The sequence below is a fragment of the Ziziphus jujuba genome, chromosome 3 (assembly GCF_031755915.1).
Source record: "Ziziphus jujuba cultivar Dongzao chromosome 3, ASM3175591v1".
In the NCBI taxonomy this organism is placed as follows: domain Eukaryota; kingdom Viridiplantae; phylum Streptophyta; class Magnoliopsida; order Rosales; family Rhamnaceae; genus Ziziphus; species Ziziphus jujuba.
Genome location: NC_083381.1, coordinates 12,278,904 through 12,295,028, shown reverse-complemented (window position 1 = coordinate 12,295,028; position 16,125 = coordinate 12,278,904). Strand labels below are relative to the sequence as shown.

The 16,125-nt window shown below is 28.1% G+C and overlaps 1 protein-coding gene across 2 annotated transcripts; it reads right to left on the bottom strand.

The window, feature by feature from the left end:
- Positions 1-7,521: 7,521 nt before the first annotated feature.
- Positions 7,522-10,836, bottom strand: LOC132803313 (putative F-box/LRR-repeat protein At5g02930). Of its 2 annotated transcripts, XR_009638401.1 has the most exons (3): positions 9,699-10,836; positions 7,953-8,089; positions 7,522-7,840 (listed from the first exon to the last, which is right to left on the bottom strand). XR_009638401.1 is itself a non-coding variant. In XM_060815991.1 (2 exons), the coding sequence occupies exons 1-2, from the start codon at positions 9,012-9,014 to the stop codon at positions 7,676-7,678; spliced, it is 1,227 nt and encodes a 408-aa protein (XP_060671974.1). In that variant the 5' UTR covers positions 9,015-10,836; the 3' UTR covers positions 7,522-7,675. The 2 variants fall into 2 exon arrangements, 1 of the variants encoding a protein (XP_060671974.1); XM_060815991.1 differs by having other exon boundaries at positions 7,953-10,836.
- Positions 10,837-16,125: the final 5,289 nt, after the last annotated feature.

The following is a 16,125-nucleotide window of genomic DNA, read 5'->3' as shown; positions in this document are numbered from 1 at the left end:
CTACAATTTGTTTCCACAAATTAACAGCACTTCAAAATAATAACAAAGAATTAATGCAGTATTTAACAAAATGTGTTCAATACAGTATACAGAGCATTATACAAATAAATATGAAATTAATACAATGTTAGATAAAGAAGCAATACAAGATGAAGAGGAAAAAGGAAGGAAATGCTTCTTGGACTTTCGGCAATGAATTGAGACGTCGGGCTCGCCCTGGACGATCAACGTCTCCCAACTTGGACTTAGGGGAACGAAATTTAAAAATATGAAATGCTAATTATCTGAGTGAGTGACCCTATCTACTATACAATTATAATATTAATAATATAACAATAAAAGAAACTTAATTAATCAATACCAAACAATTAAATAAATAATTATAATAAATATTTTAAATAATATTTTCTCTCAAAAACCCTTACAGTTCACTCAGTTGGAAAAGTTTTCCTTTTAAAATATTTTCACAAAATCCAATAATTGTACCCCAAAAATCAAGGAATTATTAATTAAATAAATTATAAATAAAATACATTAAATTAAAAATCTAGAATGTATAGTAAGAAACAAGAATAATTTTTTAATAACAATTATTAAATTGTACACAAAATGTCATGAATAAAATAAGCAAAATCACAATAAAATTTACATTAAAAATAATCAAGGAAGTATCAAATTAAACGGAATGCAATAATTTAGAATGCACATAAATACAAATATTAATTTAGAACTCAATATATACATTGAAAGCATTTTAAAAATCCAATAATTAAATTTAGAATAAAACATCACTAGATAAAATAAATAAAATCATAAATAACTTGTATTAAAGAAATTTGGCATAAAACAAAAAGAAACTCAGTATATAATTTATAAAATTTATTGTTTAAATCAATGAAATAATCAAGGAAGCATTTTAATAGATTTTAAACCTCAATTTAAAATAGATAAAAGAATACAATAAAATTCATGTTAAAATCTCAAAATTTAAATAAATAATATTAACATGGTAAAATAAAATTCGAAAACACCAATTTAAAATAATTGATAAAAATATGAATAAATACATTTTAGAAAATACTAATTGTAAATAGGTGATAAAACAAATTAAATACATTTAATTCAAATATGACTTTAAAACTTTAGGATTTAAAATTTATATCTGAAAAATAATACTTGACGCACTACACTATATACCAGTGATGCCCTATGATACCCAGCGTCCCGAGCACCATCTGGCGGGAGATTAAAGAGAGAAACTTGCATACGGTCACTTCGGCGTCCCGACAGCACCGTTGCTTAAACCGTCAACCCGGCCATGGAGGGAGGCGGCTTATGGCCAATATCAAACTTGCCTGCCCTCGGTCCAATGGTAAATCACGGGAGACATTATAACTTGCACGCTCATCCACATATATAGTATAGAACACTAGTACTGTATGAGTGTGTATAAAATAAATAACTATATTATTTTTAAAAAAATAATAATTTTTTCAAAACTCACCGTGGGAATTATACCATTTTTCAAATTCACCATCCCACATTTTTCTTTAATAACACCAGCATAAATCCATCAATAATATATGATTTTTCTCATATCATAAAATCAACTAGATAATATTTCAAGTGCATAAATATATATTTTGAGAGTACCATAACTTAAATCAATATTTTTCTTGAAATCTTTAAAATCAAATCATACCAAAAATAATATTAAAACCACATGAATTTTATATATAATTTAATTCCACAAATCCTCAATACCATAAAATAATTTCCACAATGCATAAATTTATATAAATGAATTTTTTATTGATCAAAATAAATTCACAAATAAATTCCGTAATAAATCAAATAATATTACTTTTACAATTCCTTTAAATATCAAATTGTCATAAAATCTAGATTTCCATAATTTATCAAAAATCATATATTTCAATTTATTCAAATATGGGCATCAAAATTTAATTCACAATTTATCTAACAATTAACATAAAATGAAAACATTCAAATATTAAAATATCACAATATAATTAATTTGACTACCAAAATTAATTTCGAAGGTGGGTCACTCACTTCGAGCACACAATTAATCCAAGATCCTCCATGAGATCAATTCTACGATGCACACGTGCTCCTAGAACAATAATATTACATAACTCAAATAAATTAATATTTTATTCGGATAAATTATATCCGATACCCGGGGATTTAACACAAACATTAACCAAAATTCACAAATAAGGTGCCTATGGAAAGCTAAGGAGACGAGGATTACATTACCGACCTTCATTGGACCCAATTTGATCGGAAGGGACCGGCAAAATGGACGAGAAGTTTTGGCCGAACTTCAACTTGTCATATATCTCAAACGACAGGGAATTGAGCTGAATGGACCTCAAAATCGAGCTCAGGAGGTCTAAAATAGGTGGAAAGGAATATCAATTTGGCCGGGTGGTGGCCGGATCGCTGACGGAGCCAATCTTGCCATCACCGACAACAAAGCCCGATCCGGCCGCATCCGGGGACGGTTGGCCGCCATTTTCTAGCTGCTGGCCGGAATCTTCCCCTTCTTCCTCCCCATCAGGTGCGTGTGGCTTCATATGATCGAAAAAAAGAGAAATGAGGTGAAGCCGAGAGGGAGAAGGAAGGAAGAAGGAAGAAGGAAGAAGAAGAAGAAGAAAAGAAAAAGAAAAAGAAAAAGAAAGCCATTTTTTGTGGGTGTTTCCCCACGTGAGGAAAAAAGAAATTTTTTTTTTAAAACAATAATAATAAATAAATAATATTAAGATAATATTATTTAATATGGTTGACATATGATATCTCCTCATTGTGACACATGGCACCCTTTATTAAGTCACATGTGGCACACTGTTCACGTATTTAAAAAATAATATTAAAATAATATTGTATTTGAAAAACTTTACAGGTCCATAACTTTCAAACCACATGTCCAAATCGGACGTACCGCTAGTCTATGAACTCGTATCGATGAGTAATTCAGAACCATGCATGAGTCAAATCTCAACTTTGCATGAACAAAAAGCCAACTCCGGCACACCTTGGACAGTTTTGACCTCAACTTGTTTTGCTCATAACTTTCAATCTGTAGCTCCGTTTTTTACGTGCTACTAGTCTATGAACTCGTGACGATGTGTAATTTTTAACGGTACCTTGGTCAATGTGAAATTTCATCAGGAGCGAAAAATCAACATTTAACCCCTTCTCGATCAACGACGGTCAAACCTGGTCAACCTTGGTCAAATTTTAGAAATTTCCGATGTACTTCGGGACGGGGTGTTACAATTTGTGACAAAAAAAAATTTTAACTTATGTGCTGTGTAATTTATTAGGAAAAATTGCACAACTTGACTAAAATGATAATATATAAATACATATATACATATTTCATTGAGAGATTTTGTAGTCTGAAGGCAAAATATAAAATGTTTCCATAATTTGGGGATAAAATGATATTACCTTAAATTTGTATAAACAATATCATGACCGGTAATGATCACTATGGTTAAAAAATGTTAAAAAAAAAAAAAGAAAAAGAAGAAAAATAGATGACTCATGACATAATAATCTATATAATATATAAAAGAAGGATCATATGCACCACGTGTTAGCATAAGCTTCTTTCAAATTCTCTCCAAAAGCACATTCTTTATTTTTATTTTATTTATAATTTATTTATTTATTTATTATTTTACCTTTTATGTTTATACCCAAATATATATAAAATCAATTTTTAATATAACAATCAAACAATTGGTAAAATGAAATATGGTAATAATTTTGAAATAAATTTAAAATAAATAAAATATTTGATTTTATTTTATTTATCAAATAAGTCAAATACATAAAATGTATTTGCATATATATAGTTTCTTTAATTAAATATATTTTAAATACTTTTATATATTTGTAATATAGTTACATGAGAATTAATAAAGATACCTTTTATTTGGATATAAAAATATAATATCATAAGTAATAATTGTTAAGCATAGCAAACTAAGATTTATTTTCAAAACAAATTATTTGATCTTATTTTATTACCAATTAATATATATTTTTATTATTATATTAGATAGACAACTGAGTAAGATCAGATTTTGATAAAGTATATTCGGACCAATGTGGAAGATCTTGAAGATTATTACCCAAGAATGCAAGTATTACCCTTTTTAAATTATATATATATATATATATATATATATATATTTTTTTATTCTTATTATTATAATATTATATACTATTATATTATATTATATTATCTATATAATATATAAAAGAAGAAGAGTCAGTGCCACATGTTATCCTAATGTTTTTTTAAATTTTCTCTAACATTATCAATAAAATAAAATATCATCTTTTTTTATTATTATTTATGATCCTATTAAAATATTACTTAATACCAAATTGAACAGCTATTTAAAGCATGAAATTTTTTTACCTTTTATGATTGTATCCAAAAATATAATATATATATATATATAGAGAGAGAGAGAGATATATATGACATAGAGTATTTCTATATATATAATAGATTTGGATGTGAATTGAAAGAATTGATTGAAAGAGTATGATATTTTTGTATCCAAAAATATATGTTTTATTATTATAATATTATATATGCCATAAAGTGCATTTGCATATATATGGTTCCCTTAATCAAATGTATTTTAAATATATTTATATATACAAATGTAATTATATGAAAATTAATGAACATATTTCCTTACTTGGACACAAAAAATTTTCATAAATAATATAATTTTATTTTATTAATTAAAAAATTTGAGATATCGTTTTTAGAATAGAATTGTTAAACATGACAAAGTAAGATTTATATTCAAAATAAATTATTTAATTTTATTATATTTACCAAATAAGTCAAATATATTTGGTTATAAATTACTAAGTGTCACATTCCGGTTATTTAAAATTTTGATGTTCAATATTTTAATAGTTTTTATTCTTTTATATTTCTATTTTAGTTATTAAAGTTATTAAAGTTTTTTTTTTTAATTGATTTTTGAAAACCGAGAGCTATATGAGAAAGCCAAGAGCTGACTGAGAAAAACTATTTTTGGGGGATTCAATTAAAACCAGCTAGCTGATGGAAAAAATTGATTGGTTTTACGATTTTTGTTTTTGTTTTTTTTTTTCATTATTTTATTTTATTTTTTTCTTATTCTTAGGGAATTGCTTAAAGGAATGTTAGTGTGCGTCTCCTCCTCATGTCACGGGTGAAGCCTGAATGGTAGGAGCTTGATTATGTGTTTAAAATGATGGTAATTTGGAGAAATAATCTAAATATTTTATTATAATTTTTAAAAATAATTTTTAAATGTTTAATTGGAGACATGGAGTTGTTAGAAAAAATTAAATATCTAGTTAGAGAAAAGAAAAAAACACTGAAATAATTTTTTTAAATTTATAAGATGATTTTTATAATCTTATAAAGTAATAATGGTATATATCTTCTTCTTCTTTTTTCCCTCTTTTACTTCCTTTTCGTTTTAGTTTTGGTAGAAAAAGATGGAGACACACTACATGCTCACATATCTAATAACATAAATAAAACCAATTGTAGTTGTTATTGAAAAATAAAAAAGAAAAAGAAATAAGAAGCATTTTTAGTTGTTAGTAAGTTTGCTTAAAATTAGTTTTAAACATTTTTTCTTAAATTTAAGTTAGATTTATAAATTGGAATCTATATAAAATATATAAGTAGAATAGTCTGTATCATGTATTATCTTAATGTTTATAGAGATGATGGCATTATCAAGTAGTCAGGGCAATGGGCACAACACTAAGCAGTAGTAGGCATTAGGTAGTATAGTAGTAAGTAATAACCTCTATGAACCAAACTCGGCACATTTTATATACAACCTGAATCATTAGTAACTTTGGCATTTTCATCTAATTCTTAAATTACTCTTTCACTTCCATTTTAAACCTTTTATATTTCCGTAAAAACTTATACTTTTAGTTCTTTCAAGTATATCAGTTATACAGTGACAATGTATAGTTTTCTTAAACGGATCTGTTTAATTTTTAAATCAAAACATGTCTAAAAAGATAGTTATAATAAAAAAAATTTTACAAAATAATAATCTATAAATTAATATTTTTATTGTTTTGTTATATTTATTTTATTGGTAGATAATAAGATTTTTTGTACAGTAATTAATAATAAAATAGATCTTCTAATTTATATAATTTATATATTAATATCTTTATTCCTTTGTCATATTTATTTAATTGTAAAATAATAAATTATCTTACAAGGTAAAATATATGTAACAATTAATAAATTACCTTACAAAGTAAAAAGTAAATAATAATAATAATTATTATTATAGTAATAATAATAAAAAAATAATAATAAAGATAATTAAATTATATTATAAGGATTCAATATAGAAAAATTAATTATTTACAAAGAACAAAAAAAAGATAGTTAGAATAAAAAAATATTAAAAATAGATTTATAATCTCTTTACTAATATCTTTGTTAGTTTATTACATTTATTTTATTGTAAAATAAAAAGATTTTGTATATGCTAATTAATAGTTACATTCTATACGTTAATACATATACATATATAGATGTGCAATAAATAAAATTTTAATATCATAATATATAGATTTCAATAATGAAATTAATATCTTTATTTGATCTTAATAAAATATATCTAACCATAAATAAATTATCTTATAAGGTTATATAGTAAATAATAACAATAATAAATACATTTAAATTATATTATGAGAATTTAATATTGGTAAATTAATTAATTGCAATATCACAATATATAGATTTCAATATCATAATATAATATAATTATTTGAAATTAATAATGATGATTCAATATTATAATATATAGATTTCAATAATGAAATTGATCTTCTTATGTAATCTTCTTAAAAGAGGGATGGTGACCATACATGGTCAATTTTCAAGTTAATTCAAATAATGAAAAAAAAAATTTAATTTAGAATGATGGCTCAATTTTAGGAATTGAAAAAAATTTACATTCATTATTCAGAACAATATTTGTATCCTTATAAAATTTGAAAATCTTCACCTATAAATAGATAATAAAGCAAGTGATTTTTAACTCCCAATTAATCAGATATATAACTATTGAACAATATTTCCTCTTTCATTTCAATCTTTGTTATAATAAAAATCATATAGTTAATTAATTTGATTTGATTTAAATATAATTAATTTTCAAAATCATCTATTACAATTATATATACCATGCATTGCACGGGATCAAATACTAGTAATAACAATAACAAGAACGATGAAGTTTTGTTCTCACGGGATTACTAGATTGTACATAGAGACAGGAAGTCAAATAAAGATAGGGAAGTCTACGGAAAAGGCAAACTTACGGCAAAATGGCAAGTTGGCATCAAATTTAATCAAAAATTAATAAGAATATTAATAACACAACATAATGAGATAGTAATAAGTAAACAGTTTATTGGTAACTAAAAGAACATGCACTTCATTGAAGGTAAATTAAAATAAGCAACAAACAATTTAGTCTTAAAAAAGAAAAGTACATTAAATTTGTATGCCTACAAACTCATTCTCTTTACCATTACAAACACTAATGCATTATCCTAATAACTGATTACAGTTGTTTCATACCATTTCAAGAGTCTCCAAACAAGGTGCACACCATAGCAAAGAATCCGGCAATTTTGCAGTTTCATACAACCTACCATCACGAATCTTCACCTTCAGATGCTTCAGATTCAGCAATGGAGAAGGGCAATATTTTCTTATGCTTTTTAGAAGGATGAGAACCTGCAAAAGTTAACAATAACGATAAAAGAAAATGAGTGATCAGAATCATTCTTTACCACCTTGAAAATTAAAAGAATAAACTCAATGAACTAAGCAACCATATTAGACATACCTCTTCATCCCTAATGGTCAGCATCATTTTCTTCAAGAAATTCAGATTTGAAAGAAGATGTACAAGATCCATCAATGAAGCTTTAAGCATACCACCACGATCTTCGAGGGTCAAACTGGCTTCCAACAGATTTGGAGCTTCAACCACAATGATATTCCGGGAATAACATGTAAGGTGCAAGCAGACTAAATTTGGCGTTGTAATTGTAAGTGCAACCTCCTCAACCGTATCGAATGACTTAATGAAAACATATTTCAGGCTATGACTACGGATGCTAATATTTTTCATTGTATGGGATTCTAAAGCTAATCTCTCAAGGAGAGGAAGTCTAGAAATTAGGCCGTTCAACCACTGTTCATTAAAATCCACAGATAATGAGAGATTTTTAAGTGTTCCACTGACAACGAAATCTATAGGTCCTAGTGCATATGTTCTTAAATACAATTCCTCAATAATAGGGCATCCGGATATAAGATTTTGAAGTGATTTAACATCAGATTCGAAAGAAAGCAATGAGAGAACTTTCAAAGAGGGAAAGGTTGAAGGAGTAGGGGCAACCAACTTCAAATAAGTCAACTTCAAGAGTGTTAATGAACTTGCATTAAGAATGAACTGAGGTAAACAATACTTTTTGAAACTGAGAGCTAACTCCTTCACTTTACTTTTAACAACAAAGTTTAACCAATCATCTATAATTCTGATATCACTGCTGTTGCTTGCAGACATATGATGTGTGTCAAACCTAAAACTTAATAGGAATGTATCTGGAATCTGCATACAATGCTTGCGATATCTCAAATAATAGGTCATCAACTTTAAGACCATATCTCGAGTCCTCACATTCTTGTTTAAAGCAATAATACAGAAATCGTCAAAATATAAAAAGGGAGTTGAAACCCACATACGTCTCCAACGCTTGGAAAGACGACCCATTCGGACTAGATAAATGGTGGGAAGGGATGAGAAAATATGATGTATTAGCGAATCAGGCAATTGTGATATTCGGTCTTCCAACATGGTATGGCACTCTCCACAGTCTCCCTTAACTCTTTTTGTTCCCATGGTTATAAAATCCGAAGTTGATTGTCCACTTCTTTATCAGAATGTGTTACGTATATGGCGACTTACTTTGTATCAGAATACTAATTGTATCAATTACACTGCATTATAAAATGACCCAGAAAAAGACTCTGAAATTTGGAAGAAATTCAGTGCATATCCTTAGACAGATACAAGATCAATCTATGAAAAGTAGTAAAACAATACTCAACTCCCAAAAACCTTTTGCAAAATACCCACTCTTCTTGAAACTGAACTAGATTTTCATAATGAAGTCTATCTGCATGCACATATACATTCACACACACATATATACACAACATTATTGGTCATTATAAACTAATAACAGGGATATATATACATATATATAGAGGAAAAAAAAAAAAAAAAAGAGAGAGAGAAAGTGTTATTGGTCATAATGGGTAAGGATATACAAAGGATAAAAAATGAAAAAGAAAAAAGAAATGGATATTTAAACTCTGTTCTAGCAGAAATATATGAAATGGGTTTTAAGAAAATTCCAGAGCATAAACGTCTCTGTCAATGAAATTGAAAACCAAATATTAGCAAGCAAAAGGGTTATAAGATGAAATTCCCAAATGAAAATTAAAACTCATACAAACCCCCAACTCTATTTTAGAAATAAACAAATACAAGATAAGTCAAACAAAGAAGAAGCTAACTGACCTGAGTTTCAGAAAGCCCCCAACAACTCTATTCAAATTATCAAAACAGAAGACCGAGGATTCAGAGAGTGAGAAACTGCGTGAGACACTGAGAGTGATTTAGGGAATCAAAATTTATCCGAACACCAAAACTATGTCGTATTGTCGACATAATTAGTTGCATTTTTTTTTTCTTTTTTGTGGCAAAAATAAAAACCATATTATGTAACAGCATTATTTTTATCAAAAATCATAATATGTTCTAGACTAGAACCTATGTTAAGTGATTTTAGCATCGAGTCACTCCTACAAATACATTTAACAGCATTTGGTTACAAGAATAATAACTTTCCTAACTTTGAGGGCCTGTAGAAGTGCCCAAAAAAAATAATAATAATAAAAAAATATCTTTAAGGGTTGAAAATAATAATAATAATAATAAGAGTAGAATATGTATTTTAAAAAAAAAAAACTAAAGTAGAAGAATTTTTTTAGTAAAAGGCTCCACCTATTACTATAGTATGCAGAATTGTTATAATTTCCATCAATATACTTTTATATTTTTGATGTGGTAATTTCTTCCATTTTATGAAAAACAGGGTGGGGAATGGGCATCTCTTCCTATTCTAGCTCTTTATAAGTAGGGAATGAGGCGAAGATGGGGATTCCTCGCAAAGTGGGGATCGAGAGAGCCCGCCTGGTCCTATGCCATTGCCTATCCTAGCATAGTGTGAAAGTTTTGGATAATTGTTGTAATATTTACAGACTTAGGGGGGCCAATTGTGCAAACAGATCCTTTTAACTTTAGTGCAGTGTGTATGCCTAATTTAATCAAATTTATTAGGAAAAATTGCATAATTTTACTAAAATGATAATATATGTATATATATATGTATATATATATTTTTTATTGAGAGAATTTGTAATTTTGAAGACAAAATATAAAATGTTTCCTAATTTGGCGATAAAATGACATTAACCAAATTTGTATAATCAATATGGTTAAATTATTAAAAAAAAAAAAAAAAAGGAAGGAAAAAAGGAAGAAGAAGAAGGAATATAGATGATTCATGACAGAATAATAATAACAACAAGAAGGATGAAGTTTTGGTCTAACTGGATAACTAGATTTTACATAAGAGACAGGAAAACTAAGAGCAACATGGGTATTTGAAATTCTAATAAACAGTTTTAGGAAATTGAAAAGTAGTAAGGCAAACGCTATATGGCAAAATAAAAATAAATAAAAAATAAAAAAATAAAAAATGAAAGAAACAGGCAACAAAATTAGATAGTAATAACTAGACAGCTTATTGGTAACCGAAAGAACTTGCAGTACATTGAAAGTCAATTAAAATTAGCAACAAAAAGGATGGTCAATAAAATTTCATCTTAAAAAAGAAAAGTCCATAAAGTTTGTATGCTTGCAAATTCATTCTCTTTACCATTACACAATAACTAATTGCAACCGTTCTCTGTCTCGTACTATTTTAAGAGTCCTCAGAGAAGGTGCACACAAAAGCAAAGAATCCCGCAATTTTGCAGTTTTGTACGGACTACCATAACGAACCTTCACCTTGAGATGGTCCCGATTAGGCAAGGGGAAAGGACACATTTTTTTATGCTTTTTAGAAAGATGAAAACCTACAAAAATTACAAACAAGAAGAAAAGAAAATATGAGTTAGTAACTTGAATCATTCATTGCCAACTTCAAAGGTTAAAAGAATAAACTCAATGAACTAAGCAACCATAGTAGACTACCTCTTCAACCCAAATAGTCTGCATCATTTTCTTCAAGAAATTAAGATTTGAAAGAAGATGTACAAGATCCATATATGAAGCTTTAAGCATAGCACCACAATCTTCTAGGATCAAATTGAGTTGAAATACCACTTATTCCAAAAGTTTAAACTGATGGGAGGTAGGCTTTCATTTCATTTATATTTTTTTCTAATACTCCCCCTAAAATATAAGCCCACCTCTTTTGCACTTCTCTAAGTCCTTACATTTGTTTTTTTTATTTTGGATGGAGTTGTTGAGTTTTGAACCCAACACCTCTTGGATCTCTGGCTTTGATATCAAATTAAATTACCATTTATTCCAAAAACTTAAGCTGATGGGAAATGAACTTTCATTTCATTTATATTTTTCTCTAACAAATTAGCTTCCAACAGATTAGGAGCTTCTACCAAATTGATATTCCGGCTCCGGCCATAACATGTAAGGTGCAAGCAAATCAAATTTGGCATTGTGATTGTATGTGCGACATCGTCAACACCATTGTACGACTCCATGAAAGCATATTTCAGGCTATGACTACAGATGCTAAAAATTTTCATCCTATAGGATCTTAAAGCTCATCTCTCAAGGAGAGGAAGTCCAGAAATTAGGCCGTCCATCCACTCATCATTAAGATCCACAAATAATGAGAGGTTTTTAAGTGTTCCACTGACAGAAAATTCTATAGGTCCAAGTCCATCTGCTGTTAAATGCAATTCCTAAATAATAGGACACCCAGAAATAAGATTTTGAAGTGATTTAACATCAGATTCCAAACAAATCAAAGAGGGAAAGGTTGAAAGAGTCGGGGCAACCAACTTCAATGAACTCAACGTCAAGGTGTTAGTGAACTTGCATTAAGAATGAACTGAGGTAAACAATACTTTTCGACACAGATATCTAACTCGTTCACTTTGCTTTCAACAACAAAGTTTAAAAAGTCATCTATTTGTCTCATAGCACTGCTGCTTGTTGCGAAATTATATTTTACGCGACACCTAAAACTTGATATGAACATAACTGGAATCTGCATAAACTGCTTTCGATGTCTCACATTATTGGTCATAACCTTTAAGACCATACATTGATTGCTCACATTCTTATTGAAAGTAATACCAGGGAACCGTCAAAATATTGAAAGGGAGTTGAAACCCACATACGTCTCCAACGTTTGGAAAGATGACTCATTTGGACTAGATAAATGGTTGGAAGGGCTGATAAAATATGATTTATCAGCGAATGAGGCAATTGTGATATTTGGTCTTCCAACATGGCATGGCATTCTTTGCCTACCGTTTCTCCACAGTCTCTCTTTAATCTTTTAGTTGCCATAGTTATAAAATTCTGAGACGATTGTCCACTTCTTTAATTAGAATATGTACATATATAGAACCCTACCATCTAACACTAATTGTATCAATTACACCTTTTATTTACAAAATGACCAGAAAGAAACTCCCCTGAAATTTAAAAGAAATACAATTCAAAATATATCCTCAGACAGATACAAGATCATTATGACTAACTGAAAGTAAGGCAAGGCTAAGAAAAATAAAGTAAATGAAATGTAGTGAAACACTAGTCAACGCCCCAAAGCTTTTGCTAAATCCCCCACTCTTCTCGAAACTGAACTAGATTTTCATAATGAAGTCTACGTAGCTGTACATATACATATATATATATATATATATAAATATACAGAGACACACCTATACATATATATATATATATATACACCCAACATTATTTGTGGTTAAATTTTGTTTGACATTGCATTTTTAGAGCCAAAAAAAAGAAAAAAAGAGAGTGTTACTGGTTATTAGTTTGCAGAACTGATAATGGGTAAGGAATAAGAGACAAAAAGGGACAGAATGAAAAAAGAAAAGAAGAAATGGAAAGCTGAAACTCTGTTGTAGCAGAAAAAATACGACATGTGGTTTAAAAAATTTCCAGAGCGCCAACATGTCTGTCAAATGAAATTAAAAACCAGCAAGCACATGGGTTATAGTATGAAATACCCAAATGAAAAATAAAAAATCTAATAAAACAAAAAGAAGAGTTAAAAGAAAGAAGCTCACTGACCTGGTTTCTTTCAGTCGCAAGACCCCCAACTTCAGGAGAGTGAGAAAACGATGATGAATATGCCCTTGGGGAATCAAATTTTTTCTAAACGAGAATCCAAAGAAACGGTGCCGTATCATTGACATAAATATTTTTTGATAAACAGAAAACCATATTTTTATATATATATATATATATGTGTATAGAAATGTTCGTGCTTTTTTTTTTTTTTTTTTTTTGGGCAATGATAAAAACCATATTATTTAACAGCATTTATAAACTTCCTTAACTAGGGGTGGAGAACTCCAATATATATATATATATATATATAAGGGATGGAAAATATAATAGTATTAAAAGGAAAAATAATTTAACAAAAATAAAATAAGAGCTAAAATAAATGCCATTTGTTGGTAAAAGGTCACCTATTAGTATGATATGCAAAATTGTTATAATTTCCATCAATATTTTGTGTAGTTTTGATGTGGTAATTCCTTCCATTTTATGCAAAATTTGCATAGTTTTATCAATAATTGAAGCCTTTTTTAATGGAAAAGTTCATAATTTTCATTTATTTTATATTTGAAAATTTAACCGAAATTTTATAGATAGGTATATAAATATTTTTATATTGTCAAATTATTTATTAAATTTTACTATATTTGGGGTTTAATATGTAAAGGGAATTTAAAGGGTGGTATATTTGATTGGTTACAATAGTGCATATGATGAGTGAGGAGGATACTAAATTCACTAAAAATAAAATTAAAATAAATGCTACTGATGATCAAATTTAATGGATTCCCCTATTTGAATCAAATTTAATGGATTGTCCTAAGGTTTAACATTGCTTGAGACATATAAACACAGTTTAGCAATCCAAGAAAAAACAAAACAAAAACGAAAACAAAGAAAACAAAACAGACTGTGGTTTGGATGATATATTCTAAAAAACCTTCTAATTTAGGAAAAATTATATTTTGGTACATTGAACATTTTGATTGTGGGATTTGGATCTTCAGTTTTTTATTTGAGCGAATTAGACCCTAAAATTTCCAATTTGTTGCGATTTGATTCCATCCCTAAATTGAGCTTCATGATATTGTTAGTGGGCATGCACATGCAAGTCATGTGATCCATATTTTTTATTATTTATTTATTTAAAATTATGGTTTATTTTAATTAGATTTAATTTAAGAACATATTTAGGTCAATAAAAAGGGAAAAAACAAAAAAAAGAAAAAATACAATATCATAAAAAAGAAAAAAATACAATATCATTCTCATCCCAAATGAGCCACAACCCTCAAATCCAGTTTCCATTCTCATCCGAAATGAACCACAACTCTCAAACCCAGTTTCCATTCCCATCCCAAATTTCAGCATACTTAATCAGAAAAGCAAAGAAACAGCAAAAATAGAACACATAATTATCCAGAAAAAAAATATATGCGCAAACTTACATTTTATATGTATATGTAAACTGATATATATATATATATATATATATATATATAAAGTTCAATGATTAATTTGCCCAAATCAAAAGTTGGAGGCCTCAATCACATAATCCTGTAAGTTTAAGGTAGTAAAGTACAATTTACCTTTCAATTTATATTGAAAAATACCTTTTATATTAATGATTAACAAATTAATGTAACCTAAAAATACAAAAAGTGGTTTCCATAGAAACAAACTAATAACAAAACCACGATATTTTGCAAGGATGTAGGCTTTGAGTCTTGCATCTCCGATATAAAACTATAACTAAATAAAAAGTGAACATATGAAAAATAATGTCCGCATCAATTGGCATTCAATATCTAGTTCATAAATTTGCGACTATAAATATAATCAATATAATTTAATTAATTAATACAATAACTAATGATAACCATTTTGCTGTCATTATATTATTTCAAGAGTCTCTAGGGAAGGTGCACACCAAAGCAAATAATTCTCCAATTCTGCATATTTAGTCAACTTACCATCTAGCTACCGTAACCTTGAGATGCTTTAGATTAGGCAAAGGGAAATTGCACTTGTTTCTTACACTTTCCGAGAAAATGAGAATCTACAATACGAGTAATTAGTAGCATTCATTAACCTCCTAATCAAGATTATGAAAACCCAATAAAAAATAAAAAAGTAAATAAAAAAATTAAAAAAACTTGATCATAAATACCTGTTCATCACGAATAGTCAAAAACATCTTCCTCAAGAAACTCAAATTCGAAACAAGATTTATAAGAGCAAAATATGAAGTCTCGTTCATAGAAAGGTTATAGAATTACAAACTGGCTTCTAGCAAATTCGGAGCCTCAATCAAAATGTTTGACTGTGCAAAACACGGAAAGTCCAAATGAACTAAATTTGGTGTTGCAAGTACAGCCTCAATGACATTTTGTGAATGAAAATGAAGATATTTCAGGCTATGACTACGGATGCTAATATTTTTCAACGTACATAATTTGAAAGTAAATCTCTCAAGAAGCGGAAGTCCGGAAATTAGGTTGTCCAACCATTGATAAGAAAATTCCACACGCCACAGCCAAAGATTTCTAAGTGTTATGCTAACAGAAAAATCTACAACTCCCAAACTAGATCC